The 25,648-nt window shown below is 41.8% G+C and overlaps 1 protein-coding gene across 3 annotated transcripts in view; it reads left to right on the top strand.

Moving 5' to 3' along the window:
- cep112 (centrosomal protein 112) overlaps nt 1-25,648 on the top strand; it is a 473,221-nt gene that overhangs the window by 169,688 nt on the left and 277,885 nt on the right. For all 3 annotated transcript variants that reach the window (XM_059653621.1, XM_059653619.1, XM_059653620.1), the window contains 3 exons: nt 10,848-10,977; nt 13,578-13,670; nt 23,874-23,933. In XM_059653621.1, the coding sequence (XP_059509604.1) occupies nt 10,848-10,977; nt 13,578-13,670; nt 23,874-23,933 (283 nt within the window). The remainder of the gene's footprint in view (nt 1-10,847; nt 10,978-13,577; nt 13,671-23,873; nt 23,934-25,648) is intronic.

Below are 25,648 nucleotides of genomic sequence, written 5' to 3'. Positions count from 1 at the left end.
TGCCCTGCCAAGACCCACATAGACTTTTACGTTTAAGTCAAGGTTTATGGTTCTGAAGGAGTTTGTAGAGATTAAAAGGGCTGAAACCATGGAGAAATTTGAAAACAAGGACCAAAATTTTAAAAACAAAATGCTGCTGGATTGGAGCTAGTGGAGGTCAGCGAGGACAGAGCTGAGGGGAATGAAATTTGCTGAATGGGATGGTGGAACTGTAACTTTTTGAAAACAAACAAAGGCAAGACTTATACAATTAAAAGTATGGCCTTGGGCAGTGTTGTAGAACAGATTCCTTGAGGTTCAGACACATAATTCTTTGAAGTTTGCATCAGATATAGAGAAAGAGTGGTGAAGAAAGTATTTTGTATTCTTGCCTTCAGTGCTGAGTCCTTTGAATATAGGAGTTGGCACAGTATGTTGCGGTTGTACAGGATATTGGTGAGGTCTCTTCTGGAATACTGTGTCCATTCCTGGTTTCTCTGTTATAGGAAGGATATTATTAAGCTGGAGAGGGTTCAGAAGTGATTTACCAGGATGTTGCTGGGAATGGAGAGTTTGAGTTATAAGGAGAGGCTAGATAGAGTGGACTTTTTTCACTGGAGCGTGTGAGGTTGAGAGGTGATCTTATAGAGATTTTAAAAATACTGAAGGGTGTGAATAAGATGAATAGCAGGTGTTTTTTCCATAGGGTAGGGCATTTCAAGCATATTTTCAAGGTGAGAGGAGAAAGATTTAAAAAGATATGAGGGGTAATTTTTTTTACACAGTGGTTTGTGTGTGGAATGAAATTCCAAAGGATGTCGTGGATGTGGCTACAGTTACAGTGTTTAAGAGACAGGATAACAACATGAATAGGAAACGTTTGGAGGGATATGGGCCAAGCATAGGCTGATGTGACTAGTTTAGTTTCGGATTGTGGTTGATTTGGACTGAAGGTTCTGTTTCTATGTTGTACGACTCTGTAACTAAATAATTATTTTGTGACTGCCTTCACATAAGAAAATACAGAAAATATCCTAGAAATATTAGGCAACCAAAGATGTTTTAGACTCTGGAATGGTTTCTGCTGAATGGAAAGTGGCAAATGGAACCCCGCTATTTTAAGAAATGAGGAAGAGGAAGAATGGAGAACTATAGATATGCTAGTTTGAGGTCAGTAAAATGTTAGAATATATTGTAAAACAGAGACTGTTACTAGCGACTTTTGAGAAGATTTGTAGCTCAGGTTGAGGTTCTGGATGTGAGTTTGCTCGCTGAGCTGGAAGCTTCGTTTTCAGACGTTTCGTCACCATACTAGGTAACATCATCAGTGAGCCTCCGATGAAGCGCTGGTGTTATGTCTCGCTTTCTATTTATCTGGTTAGGTTTCCTTGGGTTGGTGATGTCATTTCCTGTGTTGGAGATGTTATTTCCTGTTCTTTTTCTCAGGGGATGGTAGATTGGCTCCAAATCAATGTGTTTGTTGATGGAGTTCCGGTTGGAATGCCATGCTTCTAGGAATTCTCGTGCGTGTCTCTGTTTGGCTTGTCCTAGGATGGATGTGTTGTCCCAATCAAAGTGGTGTCCTTCCTCATCTGTATGTAAGGATACGAGTGATAGTGGGTCATGTCATTAGTGGATCAAACGACATGACCCACTATCACTCGTATCCTTACATACAGATGAGGAAGGACACCACCTTGATTGGGACAACACATCCATCCTAGGACAAGCCAAACAGAGACACGCACGAGAATTTCTAGAAGCATGGCATTCCAACCGGAACTCCATCAACAAGCATTGATATGGAGCCAATCTACCATCCCCTGAGAAAAAGAACAGGAAATGACATCACCAATGCAGGAAATGACATCACCAACCCAAGGAAACCTAACCAGATAAATAGAAAGCGGGACATAACACCAGCGCTTCATTGGAGGCGCACTGATGATGTTACCTAGTATGGTGACGAAACGTCTGAAAACGAACCTTCCAGCTCAGCGAGCAAACTCACATCCAGAGACTGTTACATGATAACACTAAAATTGGATGATTCAACATAGATTGGTGAAAGGGAAATGGTATTTGGCACAGCCATTGGAGATTTTAGAGGATGTTACTTGTAACATAGGTATATGAATACTAGGGTATATGGTGTATTTGGATTTTTGGAAGGATTTTGAAAAAGATTGAGAATTGGTCAACAGTCAGAAGGGAAAGAATGGGAATAAAGAATCATTCTCAAGATGGTTGGTTCTTCCTCGTGTGATATCTTAAGTGTCATTGCTAGAGCACAGCTGTTCACAATTTATACAAATAACTTGGATGTGGAGCTCCATTGCAATATTTGCAAACTTGGAAATGAAACAAAACTAGGTGGGAATGTGAATTGCGAGTAAGATTTCAAGGTAACGTGAACAAGCAGTGAGTGATTATGAACATGGGAGATGTAATTTAATGTGAATAAGCATGAATCTATCCAACTTATTAGGGAAAAAAATGAAAGGCATAATGTTTCTTAAGTGGTGAGAGCTGGGAAATGTTGGTGTCCAAAAGGACCTGAATGTTCTTGTGTGTGAGCCCCTAACAATTAGCATTCTAACAGTAAGAAAGGCAAATGGTATGTTGGGTTCAATCACAGGGGAATATGAGTACAGAGGTAAAGATGTCATGCTGCAATCATAAAGAGCTTCAGTGAGATAACACCCAGAGTATTGTGTACATTTACTTGCCACACAGCAAGTGAAATGGAGGTTCACCATATTAACCACTGGGATGGCAAAATGGGATGGTTTTATGAGATGACATTGAGAAAACTTGGCCAGTTTTTTTTCAAAAAAAAAAACGAGAGGTTGTTTAACTAAAACCTGAGAACTTTATATAGCACGTAACAAGGTGTATAAGAAAATGAGGTTTCCCATGACTGGTGAATCTTAACTGGGTGACATTTTCAGGACAATGGGTAGACTATTTAAGACAATATGTGGAGGAATTTATTTACTGAAAGGGTAGATTTTGAATTTTCCACCCTGAGCACTGAGGTAACTCAGGAACAAAAACAAAGTTGCTGGAAAAAACTCAGCAGGTCTGGCAGCATCTGTGGAGGAGAAAACAGAGTTAACGTTTCGGGTCCGGTGACCCTTCCTCAGAACACTGTGATAACTCAATGAACGTGTTCAAGACTAAGAACAATAGATTTCTCAAGACTGATTGCATCATGGGATAGGGAAGTAGTGTGGGAAAGTGGCATTGAAGTAAATGATATAATTTATTGCCTGAGCAGGCTCGATGTTCTGATAGCTTATTCCTGTTTCCAAATCCCCTACCATCAATTAAGGTTAACGGCAAGATCCTGAAAGATGTGAACCATTTCTGTACCCCCTCAAACCTTTGTTTCAATAAAGACAAATGTAGAGACAAAATTTATCTCTGGAGTGTCAGTTCAGTCTTTGGCAGATTAAGGAAAGAATATGTGAGGAACAGGATCTCCACTATAAGATTAAGGTTATGGTTTGTTAGGCAGGAGTAACATGAATGCTCATAGACTCTGGAGAGGTAGGATTAGGGTTAGGGCTAGGTGAGTGATTTTTGTTTTCTTTTTATATTCATTCACTGGATGAGGGTGTTGCTGGCGAGTATCCCTAATTGCCCTGAGGGTGGCTAAGAGTCCATCACATTGCTGTGGGTCTGGAGTCACATGTGGGTCAGGTCAGGTTAGGATGGCGGTTTCCTTCCCTAAAGGACATTAGTCAACCAGATGGGTTTTTCTAACAATTGCCAATGGATTCATGGTCATTATTAGATTCTTAATTCCAGGTATTTTATTGAATTCAAAATCCCATCCGCAATGGCGGGATTTGAAACTAAGTCCCCAGAACGTTATCTGGGTCTCTGGATTAACAGTCCAGTGATAATACCATTAGGCCATTGCCTCCCCTGCAGGAGACATCTCAAAGTAGTGGAGACGTACCAGTGGTTGCTTTCCAAGATCTTTCAAATCCATCAGCAAATGGGCAATCCAACTACAGAATTCTCTCCAAAGCCAACATTCAGCACTGAGGTGCTAAATGCACAAAGGCAGCTCCACTGGGCAGGACATGTCTTTCATAAGTGTAACTTCTGATCAACTTGTATTCTACCTCTCTATACAAAGTTCAGTAATCCGTTAGCCTTTTTGATTATTTCCTGTGCTTGATATTTTAATATGTGAACCTGGTCCTCCACTGTTTGTAGTTTTCACTATTTACTTATAAAGTAGATGACTAAAGTAGATCACTGCATTGAAATTTGTACGCTACTGTTTATTCCATTCACAATCTGACAATGTCTTTTAGTAATCTTATTCTTCACCCAAGCTACTCAAAATGCTACCCATTTTTGCGAAATCAGCCATTTCAAACATGTGACTTCTTATCTGTTGTTTCAGCTGTTAGTAAATAAACATAGAACATTGAACTGTACAGCACAGTACAGGCCCTTTGGCCCACGATATTGTGCCGAATTTTTACCCTAAACCTAAGGTTGATCTAACCTCCACCCCTACCTATTACTGTCATCCAAATTCCTATCTAATAGCTCTTAAATGCCCCAATGAGGCCGACTCCGCTACGCTCTCCAGCAATGCATTCCACACCCCTACCACTTTGAGTGAAGAACGTACCTCTGATGTCTCCCATATATCTACCTCCACTCTCTTTAAAACTATGCCCCCTCGTGATAGATACCCGAGGAAAATGTCTCCGGCTGTCCACTCTATCTATGCCTCTGATCATTTTGTACAGCTCTATCAAGTCACCTCTCATCCTTTGTCATTCTAAAGAGAAAAGCCCACGCGCTCTCAGCCATTCCTCATAAGACCCTCCCTCCATTCCAGGCAACATCGTGGTAAATCTCCTCTGCACCTTTTCCAACGCTTCCACATCTTTCCTGTAATGAGCTGACCAGAACTGAACACAATACTCCAGATGTGGCCGAACCAGGATTTTGTATAGCTGGAGCATAACTTCACAGCTCTTGAACTCAATCCCTTTGTTAATGAAAGCTAACACACCATAAGACTTCTTAACAACTCTATCCACCTGGATGGCAGCTTTCAGGGAACTGTGGACATGAACCCTGAGATCCCTCTGCTCCTTCACACTGCCCAGAATCTTTCCATTAACCCTGTATTCTGCTTTCAAGTTTGTCCTTCCAAAATACGTCACCTCAGACTTTTCAGAGTTAAACTCCATCTGCCACTTCTTAGCCCAGCTGTGCATCCTATCAAAGTCCCTTTGTAACCTAGAACAGCCCTCCACACTATCCACAACTCGACCCACCTTCGTATCGTCTGCAAATTTGCTAATCCATCCTTCTACCCCTACATCCAAATCATTTACAAAAATCACAATAGAAGAGGACCCAGGACAGATCCTTGTTGTACAACACTCGTAACTGAGCACCATGTTGAATATTTTCCATCCACTACCACCCTTTGTCTTCTAAAGGTCAGCCAATTCTGAATCCAATCTGCAACATTTCTTCCTATCCCATGCCTCCTTACTTTCTGCATGAGCCTACCATGGGGAACCTTATCAAACACCTTACTTAAATCCTTGTATACCACATCTACCACTCGACCTTCTTGCACGTGTTTGGTCATCTCTTCAAAGAGTTCAGTAAGGGTTGTGAGACATGATCTACCCTTCCCAAATCTGTGCTATTCTAGGCCTGACTAGCAATGCCTGACTAGCAATGCCACTTCCCCGTCTCTTTTACCACCCTCCCTATTTCTTTTAAAGCATCTATATCTTGGAACTTCCAACAATCATTCCTGTCCCTGAGTTACCTAAGTTTCTGTAATGGTCACAACATCGTAGTTCCAAGTCCTGACCCATGCTCTAAGTTCATCCGCCTTATTTCTGATACTTCTAGCATTGAAGTATACACACTTCAAACCATCCCTGTGTCCACAATTACACTCCATTGACCACATTTCCTTATTAACAACCTCACTCCCTGTTGTATCTGTTGGAAGGCTGAATACCTCATCCTCTGAATTACAAATCCAGTTCGCCACCCCCTGCCAATCTAGTTTAAACCATCCCGTTTAGCTCAAGCAAGCCTCCCTCCCAGGATACTTGTGCGCTTCTGGTTCAGGTGCAACCCATCCTTACTGTACAGGTCCCACCTTCCCCAGAATGTTCTCCAATTATCCACATAATGGAAGCCTTCCCTCCTAGACCAGCCCTGTAGCCACGTGTTTAGCGGCACTTTCTCCCTGTTTCTTACCTTGTTATCACGTGGCACTGGTAGTAATCCAGAGATAACTACCCTGTTTGTCCTGGACTTCATCTTCCAACCTAACTCCCTGTACTACTTTTTCATACTCTCTGTCCTTTTTCTACCTATGTCATTGGTACCAATGTGTACCATGACTGCTGGTTGCTCACCCTCCCCATTAAGGACCTTGAAGACATGATCCAAAGCATCACGGACCCTGGCACCCGGGAGGCAACGTACCATCTGTTTGTCTCGTTCGCGTCCACAGAGCTGCCTGTGAATAAAGTGAATAGTTGGTGCCTCAATTTGTAGTTTGGTGAGGCACATTCTCATCCTACCTTTTACAGTATCTGTGCATTATCTCTTTAATGTGTCTGATGTACTATACTGCATAGGCAGAAGTTTCCTCCAGCTGACTGAAAAACTGCCTTCCCAGTTATTTTTTCAATCCTTGTGACAAAATCAATTTTCTTCAGTATTGACTCCATCCCTGTCCAATGGAACTACCCAAAGCTGAACCACACCCATTCTCATCTTAGTGCAACGATCAGTTTCTGACCACATGTCCATACTATCACTATGTTCACATTTTTCAACTTCTGTAACACCACTTGATTCCACCACTTCCACAACTCATCTGATGAAACAATATTCCATTTCTTTATTACTGCAAGACTTGGTTGTTCCAACACAAACCTGGCCAGTCTCCCATCTTCCAAATTTGATAAACTCATAGTCATCGAAAACTCTGCTGCCTCTATCTTTACTAGTAACAAATTCTACTCATCCATCATCTTTATGCTTACTGGCCCACACTGACTCCTGGTTAAATGTCTATATTTTAAAATTTTCTTTGTTGTTTTTCAGTCTCTTAAGGCTTTTGCCACTGCCTACGTTTATAACCAGTTCCAGTTACACACCCCTATCTTGCTTCACCGACTTCTGAAATCTTGTGCATCCCCTGTTTTACTTGCTTGCAATTGACAGCTATATTCTCAACCACTAAAAACCTTGAGCTTTGGCTTTTCCTCCTTAAGTCTCTCATCCTGCCTCTCATCCCTCCTTTTAAAATATTCCTCAAATCCTAACTCTTCAGTCAACCCAAATATTTCCTCATCTGGCTTGATGTCAAATCTTGTTTGATGAAATCCTAATGAGGTGCCTTGGAATGTTTTATCAAGTTAAATTCTTTACACAGAGAGAAGTTGTTTGTGTTATAACTGATTTTTTCCCAACCATCTTCGAGCATTAATAATGAACATTTTATTCTATTCCCTCTTTTGCTTGAATTATCACCAAGTTTTTTTTTACATCCTGCCTGTTTTATTTTTTCTGGCACCTTATCTCTCAAATATAAAATCGATAGGTTTGTCTTTGGCTGTTTTTGAGCTTCTGTGCAACATTTTCAGGAATAAGTTTAAAGAAATTCTGTTTCTTTGAAGTCAGATCTTCAATCATCTTAAAGCTCAAGCTTGGAGGTTTTGATTAAATAATTCCAAAAAAGGAAACTGATAGCAACTGGACAATTAAATTACTGCTTAATAAGGTTAATAACATAAACAACATTTTAATTTATTCTTTAACTACCAGCTGTTTGAAATATAGCTGCATTTTTCATTCTAGCGCAGAAGTGCAATTGTGGTCCTCAAACCGAAATAATGCAGTTTGATATGGATTTGCACATTCATCCTTTGATCATTTATGATTCTGATTTGGTTTAAAACCAGTCTTTAAACTTTTTGCTCGAGGCCAGTTATAACACATGCTTCAAATGTGTTCCATTAAATGTTTAAAAATGATTGCAAAATGTGCAACAAAACAGTGATGTGTGCAGTTCTGAATTTTTTGTACAAGGGAACATGTTATTGTGAAGAAATGTGTCTTAGAGCAATTAAATGAAAATGAAAATAACTAAGCATCTGGCTATAAATTAGTTTCAATAAAGGTCATATCAGATGGTGTACTCTGCATTTGCCTTCCCTTTAACTATTGCCGACATAACATAAGCAGCTGTACTTATTTTACATGAATAAACTACAGTTTCAGACCCTTCATTTTGTATCATTGGTACCAAAATGTAATCACCTAGTGGTAACGTAATCAGTTTTTTTCAGCTGCTAACCTAGTCTTTGGACCACCAAATACATGCATTACATGTATGCATGCACACTTTCTCTCACTCACACACACTCCAATTCACTTACTGCCAGTACAGTGTATGTACATCACATGGGTTTGCATGTATATGTGTGTGGGTGAATGAATATAAACATTCTATTTTCAACCTTTTAACAGTTGAGTTCTATTTACATATTAAGTAATTTTAAATTTATGAAGTTTAAATATGTAATATTTATAATGTGTATTGCATTTTATGAGAAAATTAAAATCCTGTATCTCTTAAAAATAATACAGTTGCACAATTAGTTTCTGTCAGGCACTGCTCAAGTTTACATCAGTATTTCTGATCCATTATTAAATATCTAACTTATGCATGCTATTTAGTAACCAACCAATAATCTGTTAAATATGTAGTGTCTAAGTTGCAAATCTTGTGCATTTCCACAAGCCTTACTCTTTTTTAAACTGTATGTGTATTAGATGGGGAAATTATTTGCAGATTTAAAGCGTTCTATTACTAGATTATTCAGATGATAGTTACAAAAAGAAGGAAAGGTGGGCACTCATATGGCCTTTTGTGATTTTGGGACGCTCCAGACTGCTTTATAATCAATGATATACTTTTGACGTGTAGTCACTGTTGAAATGGGGTCAATTTGAACACTGCAAATAGCCATGAGATAATTTACCAGTTAATCTGATTTTGTGATGTTGTTTAAGGGATAAGTTTTGGCCAGGATTATTCCCCTGCTTTTCTTCAAAACGGTGCCATGGGATTATCAATATATATCTCTAGACACCAATCAGGCCTCAGTTTAATGTGTCATCTGAAAGGTGACGTCTTGTGCAAGTGCAAGACTCCTTTAGTACTGCACTAGAGTGTCAGCCTGGAAAGTTGTGCTCAAGACAAGACTTGAATCCACTCTTTCAACTTGCTTTGTCACAATTTATTATAACAGTTGATCCCTAAGCTGTGAAGCAACCTTCTTACAGCTAAATGTTTTGCTGCATATGACAATCAAAAAACATTCTCTTTACAACTTTTCTGTAAATTTCATGAAACATACAATAGCAAATGGGATAACAGAACTCTCTGAAAACATTTAGCTCCTTCTTCAGTGATGAACGTTTTGCTCATCTGTATAACCTAATGCCAATCAAGCAGCACCATGGTAATCATTAACAATGACCTGCAGAAAAATCTGCCAGAACCTGGCATTGCCTAAAGATAACAAAAACAAAGTTGTTGGAAAAGCTCAGCATGTCTGGCAGCATCTGTGAAGCAGAAAACAGAGTTAACGTTTCAGGTCTGGTGACCCTTCCTCAGAACTGATGGCTGGGAAAACGTCAATTTATATGCAGAAAATGGGGTGGTGGGTGGGGTAGGGAGTAAACGATAGGATAGAGCCTAAAGAGAGAGAAAGACAGTTGGACAGACAAAGGAGTTGCTAACGAACTGGCTGGGAGGGTGAATAATTGTTAATGCAGACTGTTAGTAACTAACAACAGGGGGTGTGTAATGGCAGGCTGTGTGGTAACAAGGCCTGGTGTGTGGGGTGGGGAGCTGGGACATGGGAGAGTTCTGGCCCTAAAATTATTAAACTCAATATTGAGCCCGGAGGGCTGTAGGGTCCCGAAGCGGAAAATGAGGTGGTGTTCCTCCAGCTTGCGTTGGGCTTTGCTGGAACACTACAGCCGGAGGCAGAGACGTTGACCAGGGGGTAGGGTGGTGCGTTGAAGTGGCAGGCAACAGGTAATTCAGGGTCTTTTTTGCGAGCAGAAAATAGATGTTCTGCGAAGCTGTCACCAAGTCTACGCTTCGTTTCCCCAGTGTAGAGGAGACCACATTGTGAGCAACTAATGCAGTAGATTAGATTCTGGGAAGTGCAGGTGCGGTGTTGCTTCCCCTGAAAGGTATGTTAGGGACCTTGGATATTGGGGAGGGAGGAGGTAAATGGGCAGGTGTTGCACCTTTGCCAGTTATAGGGCAAGGTGTCATAGGGCTGTGGGGAGGTGTTGGGGGTGAAGGAAGTGTGGACCATGGTGTCCAGAAGGAAACGGTCACTGCAGAAGGCAGACAAGGGAGGGGAGGGGAATATGTGTCTGGTGCTGGCATCTTGCTGGAGGTGACAGAAATGGCGTCTGATGATCTTCTGGATGTGAATGCAGGTGGGATGGTAGGTGAGGATGGGGAACCCTATCGCTGTTGTGGGAGAGAAGAGAAGGGGTGAGGGCAGAAGTGCAGGAGATGGGTAAGACCTGGTGGAGGGCCCTGTTGACAATGGAGCTGGACCCGAAATGTTAGCTTTGTTTTTTCCTTCACAGATTCTGCCAGACCTGCTGAGCTTTCCCAGCGACTTTGTTTTTGTTCCTGATTTACAGCTTCCGCAGTTCTTTTGGTTTTTATTGCTTAAGGATTAACTTAATCATGCTGAAGATAAAGAGAAATGTCGTAATGTGTCATTAGTAGTTTTTTTTTGCTCCCTCAGATACAGCTCTCTTCAAAAGGAAAAGCAGCAAATGTTGGAGGGTCATGACAAAGATGTGAGGCAAATGCAAAATAAACAAGATTCTGAGCTCAACTACTTAAAACAGGAACATGCGTACTCAGCAGCCAAGGTATACACATACCACCATCTTTCTCACCAAATACGTGTATATAAAACACCAGCTTTTTTTTTGTTTAAATTCACCATTTATCAAACTTCATGATATATAAAATTCAAAACTTTTTCAAGTATGTTCCTTCAAATTAAATGTATTGAAAGTAGCAAATATAACTGCTCTATTTAAGAAGGGAAGGGGAGGGACAAAAGAGGAAACTATTAATTGAGCCAGTTAGCTGGACACCTGTCATGAGAACTAGTTGAAATGGATGATTAAGGAGGTTAAATCACTTGGAAAAACACAAGGTAATGGGGGTGGGGGAGACTGGTGAGCGGTGAGCGGAAGGGGTGTAAGTCAGCATGGTTTTATGAAAGGTAAGTTATTTATATAAAATGTATTGGAAATCTTGGAAGGAGTAGCTTGCACTGCGGGTAAAGAGGAACCTGCTGATACGCTGTACTTGAATTTTCTGAAAACATTTGCAAAGATTCCATGTAAAACATTACTGTGTAATGTAGGAGGATGGTGTCATGGTTAATATAATAACATGGATACAGAATGGCAGGCTGATAGAAATCAGAAGTATGCATAAATTAATGTTTCAGATTGACATCTTGTAACAAATGGGGTCTCACAGGAGTGTGTGCTGGGTCCCCAGCTTGGTATAATTCATATCAATGACTTAGATGAGGGGACAGAAGGCATGATGACTCAGCTGATTGTTCACCAGATAGCAGGACAGTAGTACACGATGATACTGGGCACATGATTGTGTCTTCGCTAGAGCTTCGAAGAATGAGCGATGATCTCGTTGAAACCTCCAAAATACTTAAAGGGATAGGGTAGATGTAGGTAAGAGGTTTCCTTTGATTGAGGTGTCTAGAACCAGGGAGCAGAAATTAAAATTAAGGGAATGCCACTTAGGATAGAGATGAGGATTTTTATTTTAGTCAGAGGGGCTGAATCTTTGAAAATCTGTACCACAGAGAGCTGTAGAATTCAACTCGTTCTTTTTATATGCCTAAGGTAGAGATTGATAGATTTCTGATTATCTATTGTCTGCAGGGCTGTGGGGGTAATGTGGGTATAAGGCATAGAATCATTTGATCGTTGTAGTAAATGAAGGAGCAGCCTCAATGGGTTGAGTGTCCTATTCCTGTTCTTTTGATCCAAAGATAGATATGAAGGATGATATGGGTAGGTTAAGTGAGTGTGGAAAAAATTTGGCAAATGGAGTAAAATGTGGGAAAATGCAAAGTTTTTCACTGGCAGGAAAAATAAAACACAGGTCCTTGCCTGCTCTGGAGCGAAGATCTTATGAAGAAAGGCTGAGGGACTTGGGTCTGTTCTCATTGGAGAGAAGAAGGTTAAGAGGGGATTTAATAGAGACATACAAGATGATCAGAGGATTAGATAGGGTGGACACTGAGAGTCTTTTTCCTAGGATGATGACATTGGCTTGTACAAGGGGGCTTGGCTACAAATTGAGGGATGATAGATGTAAGACAAATGTCAGAGGCAGGTTCTTTACCCAGAGAGTGGTAAGGATGTGGAACACCCTGCCTGCCAGTGTAGTTAACTCAGCCACATTAGGGGCGTTTAAACAGTCCTTGGCTAAGCATATGGATGATGATGGGATAGTGTAGGGGGATGGGCTTAGATTAGTTCACAGGTCGGTGCAACTTCAAGGGTGGAAGGGCCTGTTCTGCACTGTATTGTTTTATGTTCTATGTTCTTACATAAATGAACTGCAGAATTGAGGTGCAGAGGGATCTGTATATTCTAGAGCATGATTCTCAAAAGGTAAGAATGCAGGTACACCAAGTAATCAGGAATGCTGATGGGATGTTGGCCTTTGAGAAGATTACAAAATTAAAAGTGTCTTCTTTTGTTTATGTGGGTCGTTGACACAAATATTGGTATACAGTTTTGATCTTTTTTAAAGAAGCATGTAAATGCATTGGAAGCCGTACAGAGGAGTTTTGCTAGATTGATACCTGGAATGAAAGGCGTGCCTTATGAGGAAAGATTGGACAGTGTGGGCTTGCTTTCACTAGAGTTCAGAAGAGCTCATAAAATCCTGAATGGCCTTGATGAAGGTAGATGTGGAAAGGATGTTCACACTTGTGGGTGAGTCCAGAACTAAGGAACACTATTTTAACGTTAGGGGGTCACCCTTTTGGGATAGAGAAAAGGGGAAATGTTTCCTCTCAGATGGTTGTATGACTTTGGAACTCTGCCTCTGAAGGCAGTGGAGGCAAGGTCATTGAATATTGTTAATGTAGAGGTAGATTCTCTTCAGGCAACAGAATCAAGAGTTACTTGGGATAGATAGAAATGGTGACAGATTAGCCATGATTTATTGACTGGTGGAACAGGCATGAAGGACCGAATGGCTTCTGCTAAGTTTATATTTATATACTTGAATATGTTTGCTTGTTTTAATTTGGCAAAATCTTCACAACTTTATTTGCCTTGCAACACCCCACATTAGCTTAATATTGCCTTCTTTGGACACTTTTATTGTATCCTGAATTTGAGAATTGTGCAGGACTATTTTGTGTATCAAGTTATTAGCTTTTAATTTTCATTTCTTCTTTTTCTTGCACCAGGCCTCTAATGTCATTGAAGAATTGGAACAGAATGTCTTCCAACTGAAGAAGGAACTGCAGGAAAGTGAGCATCAGAAACAGCAACAGCTGAGGGTAGGTTCTCCGAAGGCTAGGCTTAGAAAAGGTGATCATGGAATTATCAACTTTTTGCAGCATATTCGTGTTCTACAAGAGCAAGTCAGCTTCTCGTACCCCCTGCCTCTGCACTGTAACCCTGCAATTGTTTCTTCTTTCAGATAGTTATCCAATTTTCTTTAGACAGCTGTGTTTGACCGTGGCTCTGTCACACATTTAGGCAGTCTAGATCAGACCAAAGTCTCTTTTTCCACATATCGTTTTCAGTTTATTTGCCATTCATCTTAAAGTTGAGCCCTCTGGTTTTGGGGAAAATAATCAATGTAGGAGGGAGAGCAAGAGTTGGAAATGGTAAATAATCTTCGTGGAAATTTGAGTATAGAATGTCTTCGCGCTCGCCTTTATCCGTAAGGATACATACATATTCTTATGTAGAAGGTTAAATTTCCTACTTTTCAGTCCAATGGAATCTTTCTTGAATCTAAAGAAGTTCAGAAGATTAACACCAACCCAAAAAATGCAAGTAGACACAAAGTGAGTGAATGTTTAGAGATCTGAGCAACCCTGCAGCCTGATCCAAACCGTGTGTTGGGTACATTCCCTGTGTGCAAAGTGATTTGAAGTGCAGAAGGTACCTGCTTGTGGGTTGGAGAGGCTGCATGAAAATTCTGAGAGCCTCGCAGGTGTCAGATGCAAACATCCAATGATAGGCAATGTATGTGGCTAATATCCATGCAGCATGCCCTGAGATTTTATCACCCAGAGGTGCTAAGGTGAGCTAGAGTTGGTATCACTCTGGCTTCCAGGAATTGTCAATGTCTAGTTGATTGGACAGATGTTAGCCCATGAAACTGCATATTAGTGAGGTGAAATTTGGTGCTTGAGATTAACAAGTAATAATCCCAGTTAATAGGCATCTTGCCACCACATAGTGAGAATCTCACTCAGAATTTAGTTGGAAATGCAGCTATTTGCTCCCAGTGTTCAGCAAGGCCTTGTTAGGCTTCTCATGTGATTCTCTTGGAATTCTTGCCTATGTTTTTTGGACCTCTGTAAGATTCCACCAAAGTTTCTTCTTCCACTGATAATGTTTCTGCTAGCAAGAATTCAGCTTTTGAGAAAAGTAATTGACTGGCTGTTTGATCCCCAACTCATTATCCGGCAAGAAAACTGCATTAACATGTACCTCACAGGCAACAAGACGCAGTTTAAATGCCTTTCCATCATTTAGTGCTGCTAAAAACCAGTGCAATAGACAGTACAGTTTTTAAGTGGCCAAGACAATCCTACACTTCTCTGTCCATTCAAATTTCTTTAACAATCTTGTCAGTGGAAACACAATGCTGAAATTCAGAATGAACTTACAATGGAACACATCCATACCCCTAAGCCTCAAAATCTTTTGTTTTGTCAAAACCCTTCCTTTTCCCCCTGTGGCTGTTGTTTGGCCTTGTCCCATAGTGTAGACCATATAAATAGTTTAGATTTGGTGAAATCACTTTTTGCCAAGTTTATGATCAAATTAGCTGCTTATAATTGAACAACTTGCCCAAGTGTTGTAAATGTAACTCTCAGATTTGGCTGAACACAACCAAATCATAATTACATTCAACGCAGTTTCTTTATCTTTCAAGGATCTTGTTAGTTAATCTTTGAAAAGTTGCTGGTACGTTTTTTGCTTCAAATGGCATGTCTTTACATTGTTAAAGTCCATCACTGGTTCTTTGACATGTCTGGCATAATTTAACCACATGTTTACACAATCTTGCCCACGAAAACTGTTTTCTTATTTTAACTCATCTTTCCCTATGACCCAAGTGACCTATCATTCGATTTTGGTGTGCCACTTGTAAAAATTTGTTGCAGCACCCAAGTGTAACTACCACTTTGGGCTCTGGCCGATTCCTCATTGGCTGGTGTTTGAGGTAAACCGTTTTTCTCATTAGCACCTTTGTATTTTAAATAATGTTCTCGTGTTAGTTGTGTTTAGTTCTTGAGGAGGCTGTTTCTTAGAGTTCTCTCAACTTGTCTGCTGTATTTCTGTTAAATGATCTATTAGCCTCAACATTTTTTACCTTCCTCCCTTTTCCTAAATGTTTTGAAAAGTGGCAGATATCATAGTTATCCACCAAAATTGCCACCTCGTGAATTTTTAATACTTGACACTCATCTAAATAAGTCTTAATGGCTACCAAAATATAATTTTGGAATTCTTCCATAATCTTGATTTACCTCACGTTGAATTTTTTCTCTAATGTTGGTGATCAAGCCCAGTGATGTCACGGCAATTATTTTCCGGTGTAAATTTTACAAATATCTGATCAGGTAGCTGTAGGGGTAGGTGATGGCCTAGTGGTATTATTGCTAGACTATTAATCCAGAACCCAGCTGATATTCTGGGGACTGGGATTCGAATCCCACCATGGCAGATGGTGAAATTGGAATTCCAAAAATAAAAGTCTGGAATTAAGAATGTACTGACGACCATGAAATCAGTGCCAATCGTCGGAAAAACCCAGATAACAAAGTGTGAGGCTGGATGAACACAGCAGGCCCAGCAGCATCTCAGGAGCACAAAAGCTGACGTTTCGGGCCTAGACCCTTCATCAGAGAGGGGGATGGGGAGAGGGAACTGGAATAAATAGGGAGAGAGGGGGAGGCGGACCGAAGATGGAGAGTAAAGAAGATAGGTGGAGAGGAGAGTATAGGTGGAGAGGTAGGGAGGGGATAGGTCAGTCCAGGGAAGACGGACAGGTCAAGGAGGTGGGATGAGGTAGTAGGTAGGAAATGGAGGTGTGGCTTGAGGTGGGAGGAAGGGATGGTTGAGAGGAAGAACAGGTTAGGGAACCGGAGACAGGCCAGGCTGGTTTTGTGATGCAGTGGGGGGAGGGGATGAGCTTGGCTGGTTTTGTGATGCAGTGGGGGAAGGGGATGAGCTTGGCTGGTTTTGGGATGCCTTGGGGGAAGGAGAGATTTTGAAGCTTGTGAAGTCCACATTGATGCCATTGGTCTGCAGGGTTCCCAAATGGAATATGAGTTGCTGTTCTTGCAACCTTCGGGTGGCATCATTGTGGCACTGCAGGAGGCCCATGATGGACACGTCGCCTGAAGAATGGGAGGGGGAGCTGAAATGGTTCGCGACTGGGAGGTGCAGTTGTTTATTGCGAACCGAGCAGAGGTGTTCTGCAAAGCGGTCCCCAAGCGTCCAGTTGGTTTCCCCAATGTAGAGGATGCCACACCGGGTAACAATGGATACAGTATACCACATTGGCAGTCATCAATGTAACAGAGGAAGAGGTGGGGTTTGGGGCCTGTGTAGGTGCGGAAGAGGGACTGTTCCATGTAACCCACAAAGAGGCAGGCGTAGCTTGGGCCCATGCGGGTATCCATGGCCACCCCCTTAGTCTGTAGGAAGTGGGAGGAATCGAAAGAGAAGTTGTTGAGGTTGAGGACAACGTCGGCTAGGCGGATGAGGGTGTTGGTGGAGGGGGATTGGTCGGGCCTGCGGGACAGGAAGAAGTGGAGGGCCTTGAGGCCATCTGCTTGAGGAATACAGGTGTATAGGGACTGGACGTCCATGGTGAAAATGAGGTGTTGGAGGCCAGGGAATTGGAAGTTCTGGAGGAGGTGGAGGGCGTGGGTGGTGTCACGGACGTAGGTAGTGAGTACCTGGACCAAAGGGGAGAAAATGGAGTCCAGATAGGTGGAGATGAGTTTGGTGGGGCAGGAACAGGCTGAGACAATGGGTTGACCAGGGCAGGCAGGTTTGTGGATTTTGGGAATGAGATAGAAACAGGCTGTGTGAGGTTGGAGAACAATGAGGTTGGAGGCTGTGGGTGGCAGGTCCCCTGAGGTGATGAGGTCATGGATGGTGTTGGAGATGATGGCTTGGTACTCGAGGGTGGGGTCATGATCAAGGGGGTGGTAGGAGGAGGTGTCGGAGAGTTGGCGTTTGGCCTTGGCGATGTAGAGGTCAGTGCGCCATACTACCACTGCGCCACCCTTGTCTGCGGGTTTGATGAGGTTGGGGTTGGAGCGGAGGGCTGCCCATTCTGCGGGGGAGAGGTTGGAGTGGGTGAGAGGGGTGGAGAGGTTGAGGCGGTTAATGTCTCGACGGCAGTTGGAGATGAAGAGGTCGAGGGAGGGTAGGAGGCCTGGGGATGGTGTCCAGGAAGAGGACTTGTGTTGGAGGCGGGTGAAGGGGTCAGTGGAGGGAGGGTTGGGCTCCCGCTTAAAGAAGTAAGCGTGGAGGCAAAGGCGGTGGAAAAATTGCTCGATCTCCGAATGTGACTGGTATTCGTTGATGTGTGGTTGTAGGGGGACAAACGTGAGCCCCTTGCTTAGGACTGACCGTTTGTCCTCAGTCAGTGGGAGGTCTGGGGGGATGGTGAAGATGCGTCAGGGTCGGAGTCGGAAAAACCCATCTGGTTTAGTAATGTCCTTCAGGGAACGAAATCTGCCACTCTCACCTGGTCTGGCCTACATGTGACTCCAGACTCACAGAAATGTGGTTGGCTCTCAACTGCCCTCTGAAATGGGCTAGCAACCGACTCAGTTGTATTAATTGCTACAAAGACTCAAATAAATGAAATTGGATGGATCACCTGGCATCAACCTAGACAGCGGAAAAGACAACAGCAGAAATAACCCTGCAAAGTTCCCCTCAACTAACATCTGGGGGTTAGTGCCAAAACTGGGAGAGCTGTCTCATAGACTAGTTAAGCAACAGCCTGATATAGTCATACTCATAGAGTTATACCTTCCAGACAATGTCCCAGACACCACCACCACCATCCCTGGAGATGTCCTGTCTCACCGGCAGGACAGATCCAGCAGAGGGTGGCACAGTGGTATACAATCAGGGGGAGTGTTGCTCTCGGAGTCCTCAACATTGACTCTGGACCCCATGACGTCTCATGGCTTCAAGAGAAACATGGGCAAGGACATCTCCTGCTGATTACCACATACCGTCCTCCCTCAGCTGATGAATCAGTATTCCTCAATGTTGAACAACATTTAGAGGAAGCACGAATGATGGCAAGGGCACAAAATGTATTCTGGGTGGGGATTTCAATGTCCACCACCTAGAGTGGCTTGGCAGCAGTACTATTGATTGAGCTGGTTGGGTCCTAAAGGACATAGCTGCTAGACTGGGTCTGCAACAGGTGGTGAGGGAACCAACAAGAGGGAAAAATATACTTGACCTCATCCTCACTAAACTGCCAGTTGTAGTTGCATCTATCCGTGACACAATGGATAAGAGTGACCATTGCACAGTCCTTGTGGAGACGAAGTCCTGTCTTCACATTGAAAACAAGCTCCATCGTCTTGTGTGGCAGTATCGCCGTGCTAAATTGGACAGACTTCGCACAAATCTAGCAACTCAAGACTGGGCATCCATGAGGAACTGTGGGCCATCAACAGTAGCAGAATTGTACTCCAACACAATCTCCCTTCCCCCCACTGCATCCCAAAACCAGCCCAACTCGTCCCCGCCTCCCTAACCTGTTCTTCTCTCACCTATCCCCTCCCCCTACCTCAAGCCGCACCTCCATTTCCTACCTACTAACCTCATCATGCCCCCTTGACCTGTCTGTCCTCCCTAGACTGACCTATCCCTTCCCTACCTCCCTACCTATACTCCCCTCTCCACCTATCTTCTCCTCTATCCATCTTTGAACCGCCTCCCCCTCTCTCCCTATTTATTTCAGATCCCTCTCCCCCTCCCCCTTTACTGATGAAGGGTCTAGGCCCGAAACGTCAGCTTTTGCGCTCCTGAGATGCTGCTCGGCCTGCTGTGTTCATCCAGCTCCACACTTTGTTATCTTGGATTCTCCAGCATCTGCAGTTCCCATTATCTCTGATTCAATCATACAGTGGTCACTGTTACCTGTCTGTCTTTATTCTGAATTTATTAATTAATCCTGTCACATTACACCACACCAAGTCTAATATAGCATGCTCTCTGTTTGGCTCCAGAATGAAATGATCTACAAATCTACTCCAATAGCATTCTGTGAACTCCCAAATCAGGCTGGTGCTCCCAATCTCAATTATAGTGTGGCGCTGGAGGAACACAGCAGGTCAGGCAGCATCAGAGGAGCAGGAAAGTCAATGTTTTGGGTCGGGACTCTTCATCAGTTCTCTTATCCTAAAAATATGTCCTCTCATTCTAGACTGCCTCACGATGAAGCATCCTTTCTACATTGTTTTGTCAATCCCTTTAGCATTTCATATACCTCAACTAAATCTCCTCTCATTCTTCTAAATTTCAGACAGTATAGGCCTAAAGTAGTTCCAGTAGGGATCACATAATGAGTGACACTGACACTGCTCTTTGCAGCAAGAAGAAACACGCTGGACAACTCGTGCCAGGATTGAGGATATCTCAAAGCCAGAGAGTATCTTTCAGGGGAGAGGATAGATCTAGCTGTGATCACCCATGTAGGTACTAATGACAAAGACAGGATGAAGAAAAAAAATTCTGCACAGAAAGTAGGAAAGACTAGGCACTATATTGAAAAGCAAAGCCTCAAAGTTTACAATCTCTGGATTATTATCTGAGCAACATGTAAATTGGCATTGTGTGCATAAAGTCACAGAGATGAATACATGACTGAAAGATTGGTGTGGAAGAAGTGAGTTCTGGTTCACAAGGCGCTGCTATCAGTACTGGGAAAGTGCAGCTTTACCACTGGGTTGGTCTACATCAAAGACAAAAACAACGGCATAGCATTCGTAAGCAAGTGAACAAATTGATACTGCACACTGAAGTAAGTATGTAGGGTATGACAGCCATACCTTGGTGTAGTTGGAGGATGACAAGGATTGGGACCTGAACGTTGAGGGCAGTATGACATTAGAGTAGAATGGGAAGTTAGCTTACGATGGATGGATAGCACTTTTAATCGAGGATGGCAATTTGTGCAAAAGTTAGAGATGACCTTCATTCAGGATATCAGGATGTAAAGCTGGTTTAGGGGAGATGAGAAACAATAGTGTAAAAAAAGTCACTATTAGTTGTGCGTAGGTTCTCTAACAATAATAACAATTAAGGAAAAAGTACAGAAGAAGAAATATTTCATACTTATGATAAAGAGACAGCAATAATTATGGGTGGCTTCTACATATAAACTGGAAAAATTAGATTGACAGTATACAGCAAGAACTGCAGAGGCCAGAAGTCACAGTCGATACAGTGATGATGTTTCCTCATGAGGCAGTCTAGCATGAGAGGTTTTAGCACAAGAGGTAGTAAGACAACAGGTTTAAAACGGCGATGAGGAGGAATTATTTCTCTGAAAGGGCTGAATCTGTGGAATTCACTAACCCACACTATGGTGGATGCTGAATCATTAAGTAAATATAAGGAGGAGAGAGACAGATTTTTAATTAGTAACAAGTTTGAGGGTTATGGAGAATGGGTGGGAAAGTGGAGCTGAGACCAAAATGAAATCAAGCACAGTTGTATCAAATGGCGGAGCAAGTTTGAGGGGCTGAATTACCTACTGCTCCTCCTAGTTTGTTTACTTTTATGGAGTTCACACACTTAGAACCATGCTGTAGCCTTAACCCATCACCTGTCCAGCCATCCTTAATGCATTTTTTTTATTTATTGCCAATTTGTGTACTATTTTAACAATTAAGCGTAGAATAGATCATAGCCACTTGTCAGGTACTAATCAAACAGCTGGCTGCTTTACTTGCTGTAGACCAAGAGCCGTTTCAGTTGCACTCCTTTTCCTAAAAGCCAAAACATACAGCAAACTAAATGTATTCTTATTTTGATTTCAAAGCAAGCACACAAGTTCCTTAAACTCAGTTTCTAGCACTCTTGCAGCAATTTTTACTGGAGAATTTAACACTCCTGCCTCCACTCCCTGGTACACAGACTCACACAAAGATTGATTTGACTCCCTTCTGGGTTTTTCTGTGTCTCTTATTTATCACTGCACTCCTTTTAACTAGGCCATAAAATATTGGAGCAGAATTAGGCATTTTGGCCCATTGGATCTACTCACAGTCAAAGACTTGGCCTCCATAGTCTTCTGTGATAATGAGTCCCACAGATTCACTACCCTCTGGCCGAAGAAATTCCTCCTCGTTTTCAGTTCTAAAGGGGTTGACTAGCTGACCCTTAACTCTGAAGCTGTGCCTTTGGGCCCTGGAGTCTCCTGCTAGTGGAAACATCGTCCCCATATCCACTCTATCTAGACTGTTAGTATTCTGTAAGTTTCAGTGAGACTACCCCAGACACCCCCTCCTTCTAAACTCCACTAAGCTCATATGACAAGCCCTTCATCCCTGGGATTGTTCTCATAAGCCTTAGCAAAGTAGCTTAGTTTGCTTAGAATCCTTACAGTGTGGAAACAGGTCCTTCGGCCAACAAGACCACACCAACCCTCACAGCATCCCACCAAGACCCACCCCTCTATAATTCAACCAATCTACTCATCCCTGAACAATATGGGCAATTTAGTATGGCCACTCCACCTACCCTGCACATTTTTGGACTGTGGGAGGAAACCGGAACACCTGGAGGAAACACACGCAGGCGGAGGCAGAATGTGCAAACTCCGCCCAAACAGTCGCCTGAGGGTGGAATCAAACCGGGGTCCCTGGTGCTGTGAGGCAGCAGTACCAATCACAAAGCCACCATGCTGCCCATATCCTTTTAACATACTAAATTACTAACCCTCTTCTTCACTTCAAAGGTTGTAATACTCTCATTAAAAAATGCTTGTATATAAACAGACTTCCTGACTCTGGAAACCAAGCTCACATGAATTCTTAAACATAGAGTTACACAGTGTTCCCAACAAGACAATCGTGGTTTTTAGAAATGTATGAAAAAGTACCACTTGAGAATTAAGGGGCAAATCTGATTTTGGTGTTGCATCAAATAAATGTGAATATTGCGTTTTTGCAAATGATGGATGAAAGAATACATTGGAGAATAACTATAGAACCATTTCTAAATGATTCTAAAGAAAGCTATTAACATTCAAGTTCAAATCACTTTTGCCAGATTGTACGCAGTCTGGACTGTTGACAAGTTGGAGAAGCATGAACTAGCCAAATTGATCTAAAAACAGAATCCATAGTTAGAGATCATATTATTGAGTAATTGGAAATGTTGTGAATAAAGATCTTCTGCATTTCCATTGAAGGAAAAAAAGAGTTAACATGTTGGGTCCGGTGATCCTTCCTCAGAACCCTTCCTCTGAGGAAGAGTCACTGGACCCGAAACATTAATTCTTTTTCTTTACAGATCCTGCCAGACTTGCTAAGCTTTTCCAACAACTTTGTTTTTGTTCCTGATTTACAGCATCTGTAGTTAGTTTGGGTGTTATTCAGCATTTTCATTGCCTTTTTGGAAGAGATTTTTAAATTGATTAAATTAGATGTAATTTTTCTTTAAGATGCTTAATAAGGGAAAAATGACTTCCTGTACTTCCCCACTCCAGTGTTGGGTAGATACAGTGTGCTTGGTTTGTGTTCTGGGTTGATTTTATAGCCAGCTCATTGACTTGGCCCATTCACACACCTGCCCATACTTTGTGCTGAATAACAGGGGTGAATACAAAAGTGCAATGAATTTATTTATTATAATCTTTTCCATACCTGTGTAACCTTCATCCGTCTGTAAGCATGTTTTCACTGTGCATCAGATCAGTGCGGATTGCTCAAATTGTTTTTGATCGCTCTTCTCTCAATCGCTTTAAGGCCGTTCTTTACTGTATGCTTCCCTACTTGCTAGTATATTCTCATTACATTTGGTATGGCTTTCTATGTTAAAAGTGCTATGTAAATTAATTATTGTTGATTTTTGTTGGCATCACCCAAAAGAGGCCAGGCGTCTCCTCACATACAGGGAAGGAACATCAGATGAAGAACCTTTCTTACTGCTGCTGAAAGACAAATTTACAGCAGTAATGAGTGAAGGTTAGGAGCAAATCACTTGCCTACCTTATTTCCAGCTGGCATGTGGTGTAGTGTATCTGATGTAGAAAAGTGCGTGTGGGGGTGACAGTTGAGAGTTTACCCTTATTAATATAGACAAGGTCACAAACCATTGATTAAGCTTTTTTTTAGTTTTCTAGTTGTTTAATAGATAGGTTAACTCAGCAAATGCTAGTTGTAATTTGAGAGCATTAGCTTACAAATTTTTATACATGAATGAATGAATAGATGTTTGTTTAAGATGTGATTTCTTTTTAGAACCAAATGGAAAAGTTTGAACACGAAAGGCTGCATTGGGAGCATCTTTATGAAAAGAAGGTAATGAAATATACTGCAGAGCAGTGAAAAGACTGTTATTACACAATTAGTACCATTGACAACGTGGAAACTACACAGGGGGCATCAAAGGTTGTACATATATTGGTAGTTGGACTAACTGCTTCATCAAAGGTAACTTCTAGGCCGTGTAAGAAGAGAAGTTCACTTGTGATGCCTAAAAAATAGTCAAATCGCTGTGAATAATTTGCAGTTTAATATATGGCTATTAATTTCATTGTGTTTAATGCTAAAAGGAACAAGGTTGGGAGGACATTGTGGTTTCGCAGTGAGGTGGCCTACTGTGTTCATCCAGCTTCACACTTTATTATCAAGGTTGGGAGGACAGTTTGCTGTTTAAGTATGAATTCCACATATACAAAATGTTCTAGCAATAGTTGGAAAAATATGAATATTTCAAATTTGAAATTATGTTAAGGGTCCACTAAGGGGAATTGAAATGATTCAATGTAGTGGGTGTGAATTTTCATTTTTTTGTTTTATTATCATGGAGCAAACAACGTGCTGTGCATTTACTCTTTCTTTGTAAATAGATGAGATGTTCAATAAGTTGAAAGGTATACACCTCCAAGAACAATGAGGTTTACCCTAAAAGGGACATCATCACGATGAGAAAATGTTTTATTATTTGCTTCCATATACACTGTACAGTCTAATTAATCACAGTGTAACATATATGGCATTACATTAATGGTATTTTTTCAAAAATTACACCATACGCTTCTGTGTTTTCTGAAAACAGCCAAAAAATTCATCAGGGAGATAGCAAGAACTGCACATGCTGGAGTCAGAGCTAACAAAGTGTGGAGCTAGAGGAACGCAGCAGGCTAGGCAGCATCAGAGGAAGAGGAAAGCTGACTTTTCGGGTCGGGACCCTTTTCTGAAGAAAGCTTTCCTGTTCCTCTGACACTGCCTGGGCTGCTTTGTTCCTCCAGCTCCACTCAGTTATTATCTCAAGATATTTATTACATGTTTATTTTAGAAACAGTATCCTTTCAACTATAAAGTAAAAGGAGCAGGAAATATCTTCTTTTCTGAATTTGGATTACCTGAAATAACCGTGGATGCTGTTGTAACATAATACTTGCCTTGTGGGAAGCATTGAAGTGGCACCATTAAGCCATTAGTCACAAATGGCGCATCCTAAAGGATTCTACATGTGCGCAACGCACCTGCTTTGCATTAACAAATTGCTGCTTTCTGTCCCAATAAAACTATAATAGACCGGCAGTAATGTGAAAACTGTTGAGTCCAGGAGTTAGACAGCTGAAAGAATTTTTTTGTGATGTTAGACATTAGAAAGTGAGAGCCAGTGTTTCTCTCCAGTGTTTGCTGGAAGTATCACAAGACTGAAGAGTACCTCTAACTGTCACTAATGTAATAAGCAAGACTCAATAGATGCAACATGAAAGAAAGGCTTGACAACTTGGCTTTTGAAAGTATTAGTGATGTGAGAGCTGTGCCTATAAAACACAGATGAGCATTGAGATGGGTGCAGTGCTTGCAATAATGGGCACGAAAACTTGAAATGCTCCTTTTGAAATCGTCATTGTGGCGAAAAAAAAATTTTACATTTAGTTTGTTACAGAGATAGTAGGGACTGCCGATGCTGGAGAACCTGAGATAACAAGGTGTAGAGCTAGATGAACACAGCAGGCCAAGCAGTATCAGAGGAGCAAGAAAGTTGACGTTTCGGG

The sequence above is a fragment of the Stegostoma tigrinum genome, chromosome 22, assembly GCF_030684315.1.
Source record: "Stegostoma tigrinum isolate sSteTig4 chromosome 22, sSteTig4.hap1, whole genome shotgun sequence".
Taxonomy (NCBI): domain Eukaryota; kingdom Metazoa; phylum Chordata; class Chondrichthyes; order Orectolobiformes; family Stegostomatidae; genus Stegostoma; species Stegostoma tigrinum.
The sequence above is the reverse complement of the archived record's forward strand: the minus strand, read 5'-3'. Positions and strand labels throughout refer to the sequence as shown.